Source organism: Odontesthes bonariensis, chromosome 14 (genome assembly GCF_027942865.1).
Source record: "Odontesthes bonariensis isolate fOdoBon6 chromosome 14, fOdoBon6.hap1, whole genome shotgun sequence".
NCBI lineage: Eukaryota > Metazoa > Chordata > Actinopteri > Atheriniformes > Atherinopsidae > Odontesthes > Odontesthes bonariensis.
In genome coordinates, this window is record NC_134519.1 from 11,563,031 (window position 1) to 11,577,169 (window position 14,139).

Consider the following 14,139-nt stretch of genomic DNA (forward strand, 5'->3'; position numbering starts at 1 on the left):
CGAAGATGTGGATAGCAGGGACTGAAAGCTTATTTCTTAATGAAATCGTGGTTTCGATAACAAGTAGACCAAGCTGGTTCATAATGTTGCAAATTGCTTTTTAAAAGGGTGCCTTATTGTAGTGTGTGATCACAATTAAATCAAACAGACCTCCAACCTATTCTTTTAAGTGACTTGTTTTCAGGTGGACTCATATGGGGCCAAATTAATTTGAGTATTGTGAAAATAACCAGACTGAAAACACATTAAAAGTTCATGCATTTCAGGATTATCTCGGCAATAAAAGAAATCATAAGACAGCTTTGGAGTGATATTGTGGCAGCAGACAGACATGAAAATATTACAAACTTATCGAGTGTTAGAAAATTAACCAAAACTTTGCAAATAAAGTGGAACTGGTGAGTCATTGCCATGTTTCTAAGCAGCACTGATGGACACATCATAGCTTACAGGAATGATGAGATACACCATCCCTACTCCTGAGAGGATCTTAAATAAGCTCCTCTACTTAATTACTCTCAATCCCCTGTGTAGTGCAGCTAATGTATGCAAGCAATTCCAGCAGTTTATTTACTGTCAGTTCAAATTAAATTGAGCAGTGAAGTGGCACATCATCATCATATTTGTGATTTTTCTTTCTACTGCTTTCAGTTGTTGCTCAGTAGCAGCGTATTCATTATTCCACTCATTATAAATGTATATTAAGTTGTTTTTATGGAAACTTTTTAATGTGTTTTTGTGCTACTGATGCTACTACAGAGTTATAGGGATGTGGCTTGAGATGTAGAAGGAAGTCCCAGAGGAACACATTGTTTTGAAACATGCAGGACCAAGGGGGTAAATGTCAGGCAGGCTTGCTTGTGTTTCAGATTGGAGTTGGTTCTCACATTAATCACAGTCAAAGGTTTTGTTCCATGGCACTAACGACAGCGAGGTCATCGGGCTCCTGTGTTGATTTCCCAGCCTGAGTCCAATTTCATGGGTGTCTGACAAAATTAGATGTTTTGTTCCCCTGATGGACCCAAGCCAAGGGAGCGAGCTCTGCACATCCAAACTTCACCTCGTTAAGGCGGGCTGCTCAGCTCCACCGCACTGTCACCGAACAACACATCATAACAAAGACGTAGCGCTGCCAGAGCATACATCACCTCCCTCACCCTCAAATCCCTCATCAAATCCTCTTCCACCGTTCTCTCCAGAGCCTGCTGACAGGTTTGATGTACTATCGGCCCGATGACCCCATCGAATATTTGGAAGGCTGTCTGAAGAAAGTCAGGGAGCTCGGAGGGCTGGACAAAGTGCGGTGGGACACTTTTGTGGGCCAGGAGAAGAAGTCCCTCCCTCCCCTCAACGGAGGCCAGTCACGCAGATCCCTCTTCAGAAACGGTGAGGATGCAGCAGACATATTAGAGCTGAAATGATTAGTCAGCTCATAGCATGTTTTACTGAATGAATTTGAATTGAATCTCAATAAGTATAAAACTATTTCATACACAAAAGATGACGGAGACTGACATCAGGTTTCAGAGAATTATTTAGTAACAAATTAATTACAAGCTGCAGCCCTGAAACCCATCAAATTACACATTATGGTGCTGTTTTTTACGAATGAAAAGTCTGTCACAAAGAAAATGGTGCCAGCATAATCTTTGTTATTTTTATTTTTAAACGAGAAATTGGCAGAAGTGCACGTCGCATTCCTCTCACGCACAATCACAATCAAACAGGCTCAGTGTTTGACCAGGAAAGGGTGTTGACATCTGCACTGGACCTTCAGGAGCCCCATTGTATGTACATTCTTAAAACTGTTGCACTTCTCTTTAGGCTTTAAAGGCTTTTAAAGTATAATGAGATAAGATGCTTTTTTTTTCTCCTACTCTAGTTTGAAATACATTTGTGTACATCACCGCTCTTATTCCAAAAAAGAAAGAAGTGAAATAGCTGCACCGACACATTTTTCAGATAAAACTTGTACCCCTAATCCTGTGGCGCTTTCACTGACCAGTTCAAAGACAAATGAACATGTGTAGTTGATTATTAAACACAGTGGGAGTAAAATAAAGCTCTCCATTCATCAGTCAGGGATTCCAGCTGCAGGTCACAGCAACTGATACCATTGTTCTGTGAATGCAAAACCTTGCGAGAATTTGCAAAACAAAATCGACTTCATCTAAACTGGCCACATGGATAATAACATTCTCATTGTTTTACTAGGTTTATCTTTACTTCAGACATTAACCTCCCTGTTTGGGAAGCATGCGAAAGCATGGGGCCAGAGATAGTAGCTGCTCGCTAGAATAAGATAGAATAGAATAGATTATATATGTAGATATAGGTAGAAATGTACTTACACTCACATCACTCATTCCAAGAAACTGTACAGACGTGTAGAGAGCTTACAAATGAAAGAAAAGCAGCCGCAGCCAGATTCTGCTTTCAGAATTCTAAATTTATCTTCTTCTTTGTGTGATGTTGTCTTAAAGATGTCTGAAACCGTTGCCAGCTGCTGTCTTGAGCTGCTGGGAACTGGAAACTGATGAGGAATATTGATAAATGTACCTTGTGGCTGAGGCTCAAATCTGCAAAGTTAGAAAAAAACGATGAAAGAGCATCCAGCTTTAGTAACCTAAAAGTATTCCTACTGAGTCTAAACGTCTGATTGATGCATTACAAATGTTAAAAACAGCCCAATTAAGTTAGAGATGCAGGCAGGAGGAGCAACGTTCAGTGTGTTTTGCTAAACATTTTGCAAAGAATCGTATGTATTCCCTTCAGCTTTGCTTTACTGGCATTGCTGCAACCATGTGATCAGTACCATTCTGTGTAATGAGATGATATCTGCTTTACATGTAAATTATAGCAGCTCTCACTTCCACTTGAGTAGCTTGGAGCAATGATTTCTATCTCTAGTAGCTGTTAATGTTGTTAAAGCTATATAATCAGTGCTTTCATCACTAGAGACAGCAGGATAATTACCAAACTGAATGAGGCACCGCTGTTTGAATGAATCACTCTGATGAATTCACGTCTTACTTAGTGTTTGATTGTTTAAATACACATGACTTCTTTCTCTGCAATCAAAACATCTGCATCTATAAAATGACTAATGACGCAAATTTGTTGCACTGCTTGGCTAATGAAATCCGAAAGCAGAGTCATTGATCTCTTAAAATCAAAAGCCGAGCCTTTTTTTTCTCAATTAATTGCTTGTCTGTGTGTGTCTGTGTGTGTCTCTGTGACAGTGTTGCCCGACAGCCCCAATTTTCCCTACAGACGATATGACCGCCTCCCTCCCATCAGCCAGTTCTCCATCGAGAGCGACTCCGACCTGTCGGAGACAGCGGAGCTCATAGAGGAGTACGAGGTGTTTGACCCATCCAGACCACGGCCCAAAGTCATCCTCGTCATCGGTAAAGAACCAGTCCAACAGACAAAAACACAAACACTGAAACTATACGTGAGTCTGCACTGACATTACACGAGAAGGAGGAAACTCTGAGGCAAAATGAGTCAGTTTGTCATCGTTTCCTCATCTGCTGATTCTGATTCGACGCACTCGTCTGGATTCCTGTTCACTTGTTTTTCACTGGATGAGAGACAGCAGTGAGGATCCTGTTGGTGTGTGAAAACAAAGCAAAAAAAAACAGAACCAGTGTCTCTTTGATCAGAGCTCTATCCATTCATATCAAAAAGTAAATGGACAAAAAACACAATACAAAGTGGTTCATGTTTGCTGTTTTAATGATCTGGAAATATGTAATATGAGGCCTGAATGGGAGTCTATGACTTGGGGAGAAACAGTGTATGTGTGTGTTTTGTGTGCATTATTCCTGGTATTATAAACGTACCCCCGCCTCTTAGTTAGTATCAGCAGGGTAGATCGAGCAGCATGTCACTCACTCTGTTAGACACTCGCGCTCTCCTAATCTGATTTCCTTGAGGTGCCTGCATTAACCTGTCAAATACATCCATTAATCTTATAAATTAATAGTGGCAGCTGCACAGTAAGAGTGGCGACACTAGTTTAGCTCTTCTGAAATGTTTTTATAAACTAGTAGTTATTGGCGATCGAGGATAAGTTTGAAAGAGACTTCAGCGTCTTTTGGGAGCGTTTGTCTTTAGCGTCGTGTTGTGCTTTTGGAGGATTTTCACTTTGTGAAGTGGATGACAGACATTTGTCCTTGCAGCACAAAGCCAATTCCTATCTCTTCTTTGTGATCACATTGTGCCCTATTTAGAGCAAAAAGCAGGATGTCAGTCACTGTGGTCTCTGTGGAGGATCATGTTGAATGTTTTGTCCGTTGGGTTTGCAGACGGGCCAACAAAATCATGTATGGTCAGGGGATTGTGGGTTGAGACTGGGTTAAGAACTACAAAGTATTGCAATGCATACAAATTGCTCAATGCGTCATTATAAGGCACAAGGGTGTTTCTGTTTCTCTCTACAGCAACATCTCCAACATACCAGATTTAAATGTTTTATTAACTCTGTGGGTAGGGGTCAAATTGACAGCATGAATAATGTTTGATTGCCATTTCTGGGATTCAGTTCGGGGGCACAACACATGTGAGGCAGCTGGACTCTTGTGAAATTCACAATTTCGAGCTGCCAACTTATGAATGTGTTTGTGATTAAAATATAGTGGTTCATACCAGTCAATCATTTCATACTGACAGCAATGGTTGGGTTTTAGGTGTTACAACTGTCAAATAGCTTTCTTGCAAAGTCTTCTGAGCAGATAATACTATAAACCCAGTTAGATGAGAAAGGCAGATCATTTCTCTGTTGAAAGAAGAGCAACAAATAACAATCTTCTCCCAATTGGCTTCGGCCAGGTTTCCCAAATGACGCTGATTGGTTGAATTTCACTTTTGATGAGACATTTAAACTAAACAGGGACATATAAAACTACCTCATATGAGTCCAGTTCATCCATTATATGGTATATACATATACAAACAGAAATAAGGGCACAGCAAAGTATTCTGTGAGATTGTGTGTAAATTATATAACAGACAGTCTGGGAAATCCACTTCTTCAAGGCTTGAGAATGAATTTACAGCAACATGCTACAACACTGTCGTTATGCTGCAGATAGGAGAGCAAAACTTATATCACCATAAAGTCCTTAAAACAAGAGAAACACATAACGGAGTTCTTTTTGATAGCAACAAAATCTGCCCACCTTTAGCAGTTGGACAGAGAAATCCATAGATTTCATGAGAGTGACAGAACTAGCTATTTCCTTCATTTCCCAACTATGGCAGGAACCTTCGCAAAGTCGGTTTTGAGTAATTTGGCAGGTGTTTATCTGTCTAATTGTCTGTGGAAAGACTTTTTAGCATTTGTAGCATTTGCTGGAATGTACTGACAGAAATACAATGTAATCTTCATAACTACATTTTAATTAAAATGAGCCCTTTATAGCTGTAGATAGCTGCAGACGGGCCCTGCTACATTAAGTCTGCCAATTACACAGCCGTGTAATTAGAGTAGTACAGAGCAGTGCACACAAATAAACGGTTCCTTTATAGTGGCCCCTTTGTATTTTTCACCATTACAATTGTTTCATTTATGTGCTTGAAACGGGAAATGAGATCATTCAATATGTTGCAGTTTGCAACTTTACAGCTAATGTAGAAGCTTCTCAGTTCTACATGCTGTCCCTCTATTAGTTTTGATGCTATAGCAATGCTATTCCTTCACAATTGTTATTAGTGTTTAGTTGAGATCATCATGCCCTGGAAAAAATCAAAGTCTTACCAAGTATATTTGTCTCATTTCTAGTCAAAATATCTCATTGCACTTAATATAAGACACAACTGCCTAACAAGTACTATTTCAGCCAGATATAGGGACTTGTTTGAAGACAATACATCTTGAATATCTTGTTAAATGAAAAAGTCTTGAAAACAAATTGTTTTGAGTCACATATCATATGAAACAAGCTTTTTTTCACATTTGAAGAGGTTTTTAAGCTAATTTCAAGATCACTTTTATCTCAAAAGTCCTAAATCTCACATCTTATTTCAAGAAATCTTGACAAGCCAATTTTCACTAGTTCCATTGGCAGATTTATTTTGCGTATTTCAAGCAAAAATGTCTTGTATTTGCTGTTTTTTTACTCGTTTTTGGAGGGGCTTTTTTTTTTCCAGTGTGGAGAATGCAGTAACAAAACTAACTTACAAAGTTGTTGCAATATAAATGCACAATAGGGAGAATCAAGTTGTTGCTAAAAGCCAGTACGCGAGATGGCAAAACAACAGTTTTTAGCTTGTTAGTATTGGCCCTCTTCTTGCTGACCTATTAAATCGCAGATCAAAACAACTGATAAACAGTTTAGCTGGAGGCAAAGCAGTACCATGTTGAAGTGAATTTGACAACTTTACAGGCCTGTACATATTTTTTACAAAAAGATGCACTTTATCCCTTGTGGTTGCTCTTTGTTACTGACGTCTTCTTCTTCTTTTTTGTACCAGTAGAGCATTCACAGAGCACCTAGGTCAAGTTGTATGCTGTACATACTGTACACATGCAGAGTTAGGGAAGTGAGAAGTTTGGAAAAAAGTAAGCAGAGAGATGTTTCAGTCATGCCTTCATTCACACCTCTATACACAGCTTCACAAAGTCTTTTTTCAGACAGAAGCTCCTTTTCAGGCAGATTAGATGCAGTTTAGGAGGTCTAAAGGGATTAAGTGATATGTTAAGTGCTTTGATTTGAATTCCAAATCCTAAATACCTGTAGGACACTTTTAAAATCAACATTTGGATTCACCTTTTACTGACAATAACAATCACCTTAGTGAAAGTGGCAGCCAGAAGTGGACCAAATGAGATCACAACACAAAATATATTAAGATTAAGATCAGCTTTATTGTCATGCATACACACAAAATTTGTCCTCTGCTTTTAACCCATCCAGGTTGGCACCTGTTGACACACACATGCACATGGTCACACACTCATAGAGACAGATGCCAACCTGGAGCGGTGGGCAGCTGTTCGGAGCGCCCGGGGAGCATGGGGGTACAGTGCCTTGTTCAAGGGCACCTCGGACGTGACAAGGAGGTGGACAGACACTCCTCCAGCTGTCAGTTCCACCAATTTTTCTGAGTGGCGAGAGTGGGAATTGAATCTGCCAACCTTGTGGTTATTTGATGACTGACTCTAACCACTGAGCCACGGCTACTGAAATCAGAAATCTCTCGTGTGCAGTGATTTTCTTCACTTGGTCGTACAATCTTCTCCTCATCCCTTAAAAACCCTTCCTAACACTGAAATGACTCAGCTTGTTCTCTTACTGATTTCACGTCACTCTGGCCTGACCTTAAACCAGGAGACATTTTTGGAGTTGATATTTCTATGTAAACTAGCAATTCTTGAACCCTGGAATGAAACAAGATTATTTTTCATCTTCTATGTATTATTGCCAGTGACTAGATCTCAGATGTGCAATATAATTCCGGCTCAGACATTTGCACATTTTCTTATATTCTGATCCTTTGATTTCTAAAATTCAGTTTCAAAGTTGCTAAAATTGTATTACATCCTGTCACTGCTCAGCACATCATTTTATCATGAAAAAAGATGATTTGTTATCAGATGTAGGAGGTTCACACATACCTGTTTCCTTCATCGCACCCTCTCCACATGCCCCTCACCCCCACAAACACTCGCACGGCCCAATCACAAACACCCCTCTTCTTCATGTGCAAACACAAGCAGATCTGTGCACAGATACACATAGTCTTATATATTTCTCTCACTCATAGACACACGCGCCTACGCTAGCACACCCACACGCATAATGTTTCACACTCACACGACTCAAAATCTCTCCCAAACATCAACAGCTCTCCCTCTGTGCCTAGGTGGCCCTGGCAGCGGCAAAGGAACTCAGAGCCTGAAGATTGCTGAACGCTACGGCTTCCAGTACATGTCTGTGGGCGAGCTGCTGAGGAAGAAGATGATCCACAATGCCACCAGCAACAGAAAGTGGAGTCTCATCGCCAAAATCATCACCAACGGAGAGCTGGCCCCACAGGTAGCAGAGAAACATAGAAGGAGAGGGGGGAGGAGGGTGAAACAGTAGAAGATATTAGAGGAGGGATAACTGCCCAGCATGTCCAGTCACTGTCAGGTTGTTATCACAGCACACATGTTACAAGGGTCTAATTGGCAGTATCCACAGCACAAGCATGCTGGAGTGAGGGAGGCTTATTCATCTCATTAGCATTCATCTGTGGAAGATAATGACTCTGCCGGGGAAGAAAATCGGCACTGACCCCTCTGTGGTTGTTTACGCTCGACTCATTCAAACACCATAAAAAAAATACATGCAATACCCTCACATGTCCCAATTAAACATGTGTAAGACGTGAACCATTTCAGCTATGCACATCATCTTAACAAGTAGCACCTGTTAATAAAACACAAAGTGTTCAAAGTGTGCAGGGCATATAAAAATGAAAAGCTGCTGCTACCTGCAGTTCCTTTGACTGAAACAGGTTTAGAACTAGTTGTGATCAACAAACCGTCTCACCAAGTTATGGTTTGGTCTTTGATTTACAGCTTTGATTAGTCTGCTGTAAAAAATTGATAATAACAAGATGAAATAATGAAGAGGAGGGAAAAGAAAGTTAGTCAGATTTCACTCTGGCCTGATGAACACACAGTTTTTGTACCTTTTTGTATCTTTTGTACGAGTTTGTTCAGAATGGTTTGAGAAATGTGGAGCTTGTTGAAATGTACAGCAACAAATTCCATAAAGGTCCAGACGTTATGTAAAATGTTAATACAATTATAGACCAATATTTAATTTACAAAAGAACATATAAAATATATCAAATATTGAGTTGGGACAGGTACATGTACCTGTAATGTCCAGTTCCCCCTCTTCTTTAACAATCTGGGAACTGGAACAACCAGTTGCTGGATCTTTGGGAGAGGCATGTTGCCCCATTGTTAATGTTAATGTTTATTTTTATTTCACAAAGGGACAAAGTATATTGATTTTTAAAAAAAATAAAAATGTAAATATACAGGATTATAGCCAAAGGCTAATTTCCATCCTTAGTCCCTGACAGGTAGATGGTCCCTAAACATTTTTTTTTTTTTTTAAATAATAATAATAATAATAATAAAACAAAACAGAGTAAAACATTATAATAGACATAATAGTACATAGTAAATACAACAAAACAAAACAAAGTAAAAACATTATAATAGACATAATAGATAATAACAGACAACAGATCAGCAGCAGTGGACAAATTAAAAAATTATCCCAGCTAGTGACAACAGGTTTGATTTTCCAGAAGCCATTTTTTAAGATGTTTGGAAAAAGAGGTGAGAGTAGATAGGTCACGTATTGCACTTGGTATAGAGTTCCAGGTATTGGTTGCTCTGTAGGAAAAAATTGCTTGGCCAAAAGCACTTCTCCTAAAGGGAACAGTGCAATTACCTCTGGAGCCTGCTCTAGTTGTGCTGTTTATGTTCCTTTTAATATATTCCTGTAAAGGTGGTGGAGCTAGACCATGAAGAATTTTAAAAGCTAAAATAGAGTCAGTGTATTTCAGTGTTTTCCACATCCAGCAAATCAAGTTTTTTTAAAATCTGACAGTGATGATACATTTTAGGTTTTCTATCTAAAACTTTTATAGCTTGTTTATATGTTGACTCAAGGGACTTTAGAGTTGTCTTACAAGCTGAGGCCCAACTAGTTATACAATAGGTCATGTGAGACATGATCATTGCATCAAAGTATAGCCTAGCTGCTTCAAAAGTAAGATTGTTTCTTATATATCTAAAGTTGGACAAGTTAAATTTCATTTTGTTGACAGTTTTTTTTGTGTGCTGCTTAAAACTCAGTTGTGAGTCCAAAGTCACACCTAGGTATTTAAACTCTTGAACTACTTCAAGCTTTTTCTCTCACAAAAATATTAGGGTCTGTGTCAGATCTATTTAGCCTTTAGGAGAAATACATTGAAACAGTCTTGGACACATTTAAGTACAGGTGAGAGCTCTCTAACCAATTGCACACATTACTCATAACAGCTGTAAGTTGTTTTGCAGCTTGCGCCTTGTCTTTAGTGTGTACATAAAGCACAGCATCATCCGCATACAGTTGGCAGGTCACTGTTGACGGGCAGTAACTTGCCAAGTCATTTATGAATAGACTAAATAAAAGAGGTCCTAGTATTGAACCTTGGGGTACTCCTAGGTTATTCTCACGAGGCATAGATTTCGTGTTTTGAACTCTGACACATTGAAGTCTTGATGAAAGCTATGATTCCATCCATTTTAGGGATTTCTCAGAGAAATTAAAATGAGTCAACTTGGTTATTAGTAACTTGTGGTTGACTGTGTCAAACGCTTTACTCAGGTCAAGGAAAACATTCTTGTCTGATATAGGATTCTAGCTGCTCAACAGTCCTGAGTTGTCTTTGTTGTATTTTCTGTTGCATGATGCTCCAGATAGTTTCAGTTGATGAAAGGTCTGGACAGCAGGCAGGTCAGTCCAGCACCTGGACTCTTCCAGTATGAAGCCATGCTGTTGTAATAGATGCAGTATGTGGTGTAATATGGTCCTGCTGAAATATGTGAGCCCTTCCCTGGAAATGATGTCTGGATGAAAGCATATGTCACTCCAATAGCTTTATGTACCTTTCAGCATTGATGGTTCGTTTCCAGATGTGCAGGTTTCCAGTTCCACAGGCATTAGTGCACCCCCATACCATCAAAGATGTAGGCATTTGAACAGAGGCAAGGCAATTTTATTTATAGAGCACAATTCGTACACAAGGTAATTCAAAGTGCTTTACAGCTACATAAAATCACAAGAAGGCAATAAAATCATTAAAAAAAAAAAAACAGTAAAAATAATCATTAATTAATTAATTTAAAAGTGAAGAATGCAGATAAAATACTTTCAGGTATCATATGCACAGCTAAATAGAACTGTTTTCAGCCTGGATTTAAACATTGTCAGAGCTGAGGCCTGTCTCACATCTTCTGGAAGGCTGTTCCAGATTTTAGGAGCATAAAACTGAAACGCAGCCTCACCTTGTTTAGTCCTGACTCTGGGCCCCAGCAGGAGACCCCTCCCTGAGGTTCTCAGAGCCCGAGTTGGTTCGTATGGCTCTAACATGTCAGAGATGTACTTTGGTGCTTGACGATGAAGAGACTTGTAAACAAGCAAAGCTGTTTTAAAGTCTATTCTCTGAGCAACAGGAAGCCTGAGCAGAGACCTGAGCACTGGACTAATATGGTGGTATTTCCTGGTTCTAGTCAGGACTCGAGCAGCAGCGTTCTGGATGTACTGCAGCTGTCTTACAGCCCGTTTAGAGCCCAGTGAGCAGGCCGTTACAGTAGTCTAACCTGCTGGAGACAAACGCATGGATCAGTCTTTCTAAGTCTGCTTTAGACACTATTCCTTTGATTCTGGCAATGTTTTTTAGATGGTAAAAAGCTACTGATGTTACTGATTTAATGTGGCTGTTAAAGTTCAGGTCTGAGTCCAATATTACCCCGAGATTTCTAACTTGATAGTTAGGTTTTAGAGAGAGAGTCTCAAGGTGACTGATAACACTTTCTCTTTGTTTCTGTGGGCCACAGACAATGATTTCAGTTTAGTCTGAGTTTAGCTGGAGGAAATTGTTTTGCATCCACACACTGATCTGTTCGATGCAGCGACACAATGTATCTAAATTGAGTTGATGTAAATTGAGTTACATCAACATTTAATTTCCCTCTGGGATAAATAAAGTATTTTTGAATTTGAATTTGAATTTGAATTTGAATTTGAATTTGAATTTTGAATTTGAATCTACAGGCCCGTGTTCTCCTGCCGTCAGTGACACGTAGATCTGAGTGTCATCTGCATAGTTGTGGTAGGACACATTATACAGAGCACAGATAACAAGCCAGATGTCCCTTTTTCTCTTTAATTCAGAGGACGCAATGTCCATGATTTCTAAAATAAATCTTGAATTTCAATTAGTCTGACCACAGAACAGTTTTTCACTTTGCCACAGTCCTTCTCTGGAGCTGCTCGAGTCCAGAGAAGACAGCAGTGTTTCTGGATCATGTTCACGTGTGGCTTCTTCTTTGCATGTTAGAGCTTTAAGCTGCATTTGTGCATGGCAGAGTGAACTGTGTTCACAGATAATGATTTTTGGAAGTGTTCCTGAGCCCATGCAGTGATTTCTATGACAGAATCAGGTCTGTTTTTAATGCAGTGCTGCCTGAGGGCCTGAAGATCATCCAGTGTTGACTTTCGGCTTGGTCCCTTGCACACAGAGATGTCTCCAGATTCTAGGACTATTTCAATGATATCATATACTGTAGATGATGAAATCATCTAGGTTTCCACAATTTTACATTGAGGAACAATATTCTGAAATTTCTCAGCAATTTGTAGACACAGTTTTTTGCCGACTGCTTAAACTGAACTAACCTAGTTAGTTGGCAACAGGTCAGCTTTTTCTTATTAATACCACATACTTTGCCAGTCAATTGTCGACACCGTCATAACTTTTCAGATGTGTTGCTACCACCAAATTCAAGTTGAGCTAATATTTTTCATTAAAGAGTGAAATGCCTCCATTTAAGATTTCATATGTTTTCTTTGTTATATTATCAATTGACTGGATTTGTCAATGTCAAGTCGAGTCGAGTCGAGTAAAGCTAAACTTGGTCATAGCAGGTGTCAGACAATCAAATTTACTTATTGTCACTACAGCCCCTCCAGTCACCAGGCATGTCCTCTATCAAGCATAAATGCAATGCCCACATATTTAGCTTAAATTATTCTTCATCTTAAGATCAACACAGATGTTAACTGGTTGTTGTGTTTCCTGTTCTCCAGTTCCCCAGCATCCTGAAACACACCCAGTCAGAAATATATCTACATGTTGTAGGGGTGGAACGGTACAAAAAACTCACGGTTCGGTACGTACCTCGGTACGGACCCTACGGTTCGGTACATTTTCGGTACAGTGCCGAAGAAGGCGTGTAGCGAGGTTCGAGCACATGTAATAGATATCTGAATCCTGCCTCTTCTACAGTGGAATATGGGCGCATAGCAGATGCGATGTAAATTCCAATTGCTTCGGTAATTTTTTTTGCTCTGCATGTATTCGTATCCAGACCTCCCCGCTCTCCATATTAGCTTCTTGGTGGTGTTTTTTCTTCTCTCATTACTTTCTGTTTTGTTTTGTTTTTGAATGTAGCGCTAAACGGCTAACGGCTAACAAGTCACTGACGCGGACGGCTGCGCGCAGCGCATCAGTCCCGACTCATGTGCGAATGCAGACTAAAACAGCTCCGCTGGGGAAGGACAGTTATCAGAACGAAATTCGAGTAGGACAGTTCTGATAACTGCGTTCTTTCGCCGTGTCTCAGCAGCTTGCGCCGGTAATAGTAACTACTCTGTCCGAAAGCCTATATATATCTCTACGGACCAATCAGAGCTTGCATGTGGCAGTGTTTAAATGGGTCCTGAAGGAAACTCTTGCAAAATAACAGTTCCGCGTTCAGAAAACTTCCGTACCGTGTGTATTCTGCGTGGAAATGCGCATACCGAACCGTGACCCCCGTACCGTGACGGTTCGGTACGAATACATATACCGTGCCGGCCCTAACATGTTGGGTAAATGCTGAATACAACAATAGTAACTGTGCCGCTTATTATGCCGTATTTACACAGTTTATTGGTCTGCTCAAATGTCATTTTCTCAATGCCGTGAAACAAAAGTATACAGTGTAATAGGCTGTAAATGTACCAGGCTCGCTCATAATTCTACCGCAGTGACTTGCATCCCGTCTATGTGGCAACATAGACGGCATCAACATTTTTTTGTTCTCAGCCAGTGTGTCCATACGTAATGTTGATTCAACATCTATTCAGATATCTACACATATCAACTCCCCATTTGCTCATGGAACCATTTACATCCACTACTCTCGGTTTTCAGTCACCATGAAAAACACAGAGAAAATCAACACAGCAGCATAGAAACCCTGCCAAACTTGAAAGTATTGGAATGTAGAAGGCAGGATTCGCATGTGAGTTTCAGAATTCGGTGGCTTTTTTTCCTATTAACTTTGAGTGATATCATGCAGCCACTCATTGTCAA

At 39.9% G+C, this 14,139-nt stretch overlaps 1 protein-coding gene across 2 annotated transcripts in view; it reads left to right on the forward strand.

Moving 5' to 3' along the window:
- Positions 1-14,139, forward strand: part of ak5 (adenylate kinase 5) — a 101,678-nt gene that overhangs the window by 523 nt on the left and 87,016 nt on the right. For both annotated transcript variants that reach the window (XM_075482878.1, XM_075482879.1), the window contains exons 2-4: positions 1,200-1,386; positions 3,243-3,410; positions 7,873-8,045. In XM_075482878.1, coding sequence (XP_075338993.1) covers positions 1,200-1,386; positions 3,243-3,410; positions 7,873-8,045 — 528 coding nt within the window. The remainder of the gene's footprint in view (positions 1-1,199; positions 1,387-3,242; positions 3,411-7,872; positions 8,046-14,139) is intronic.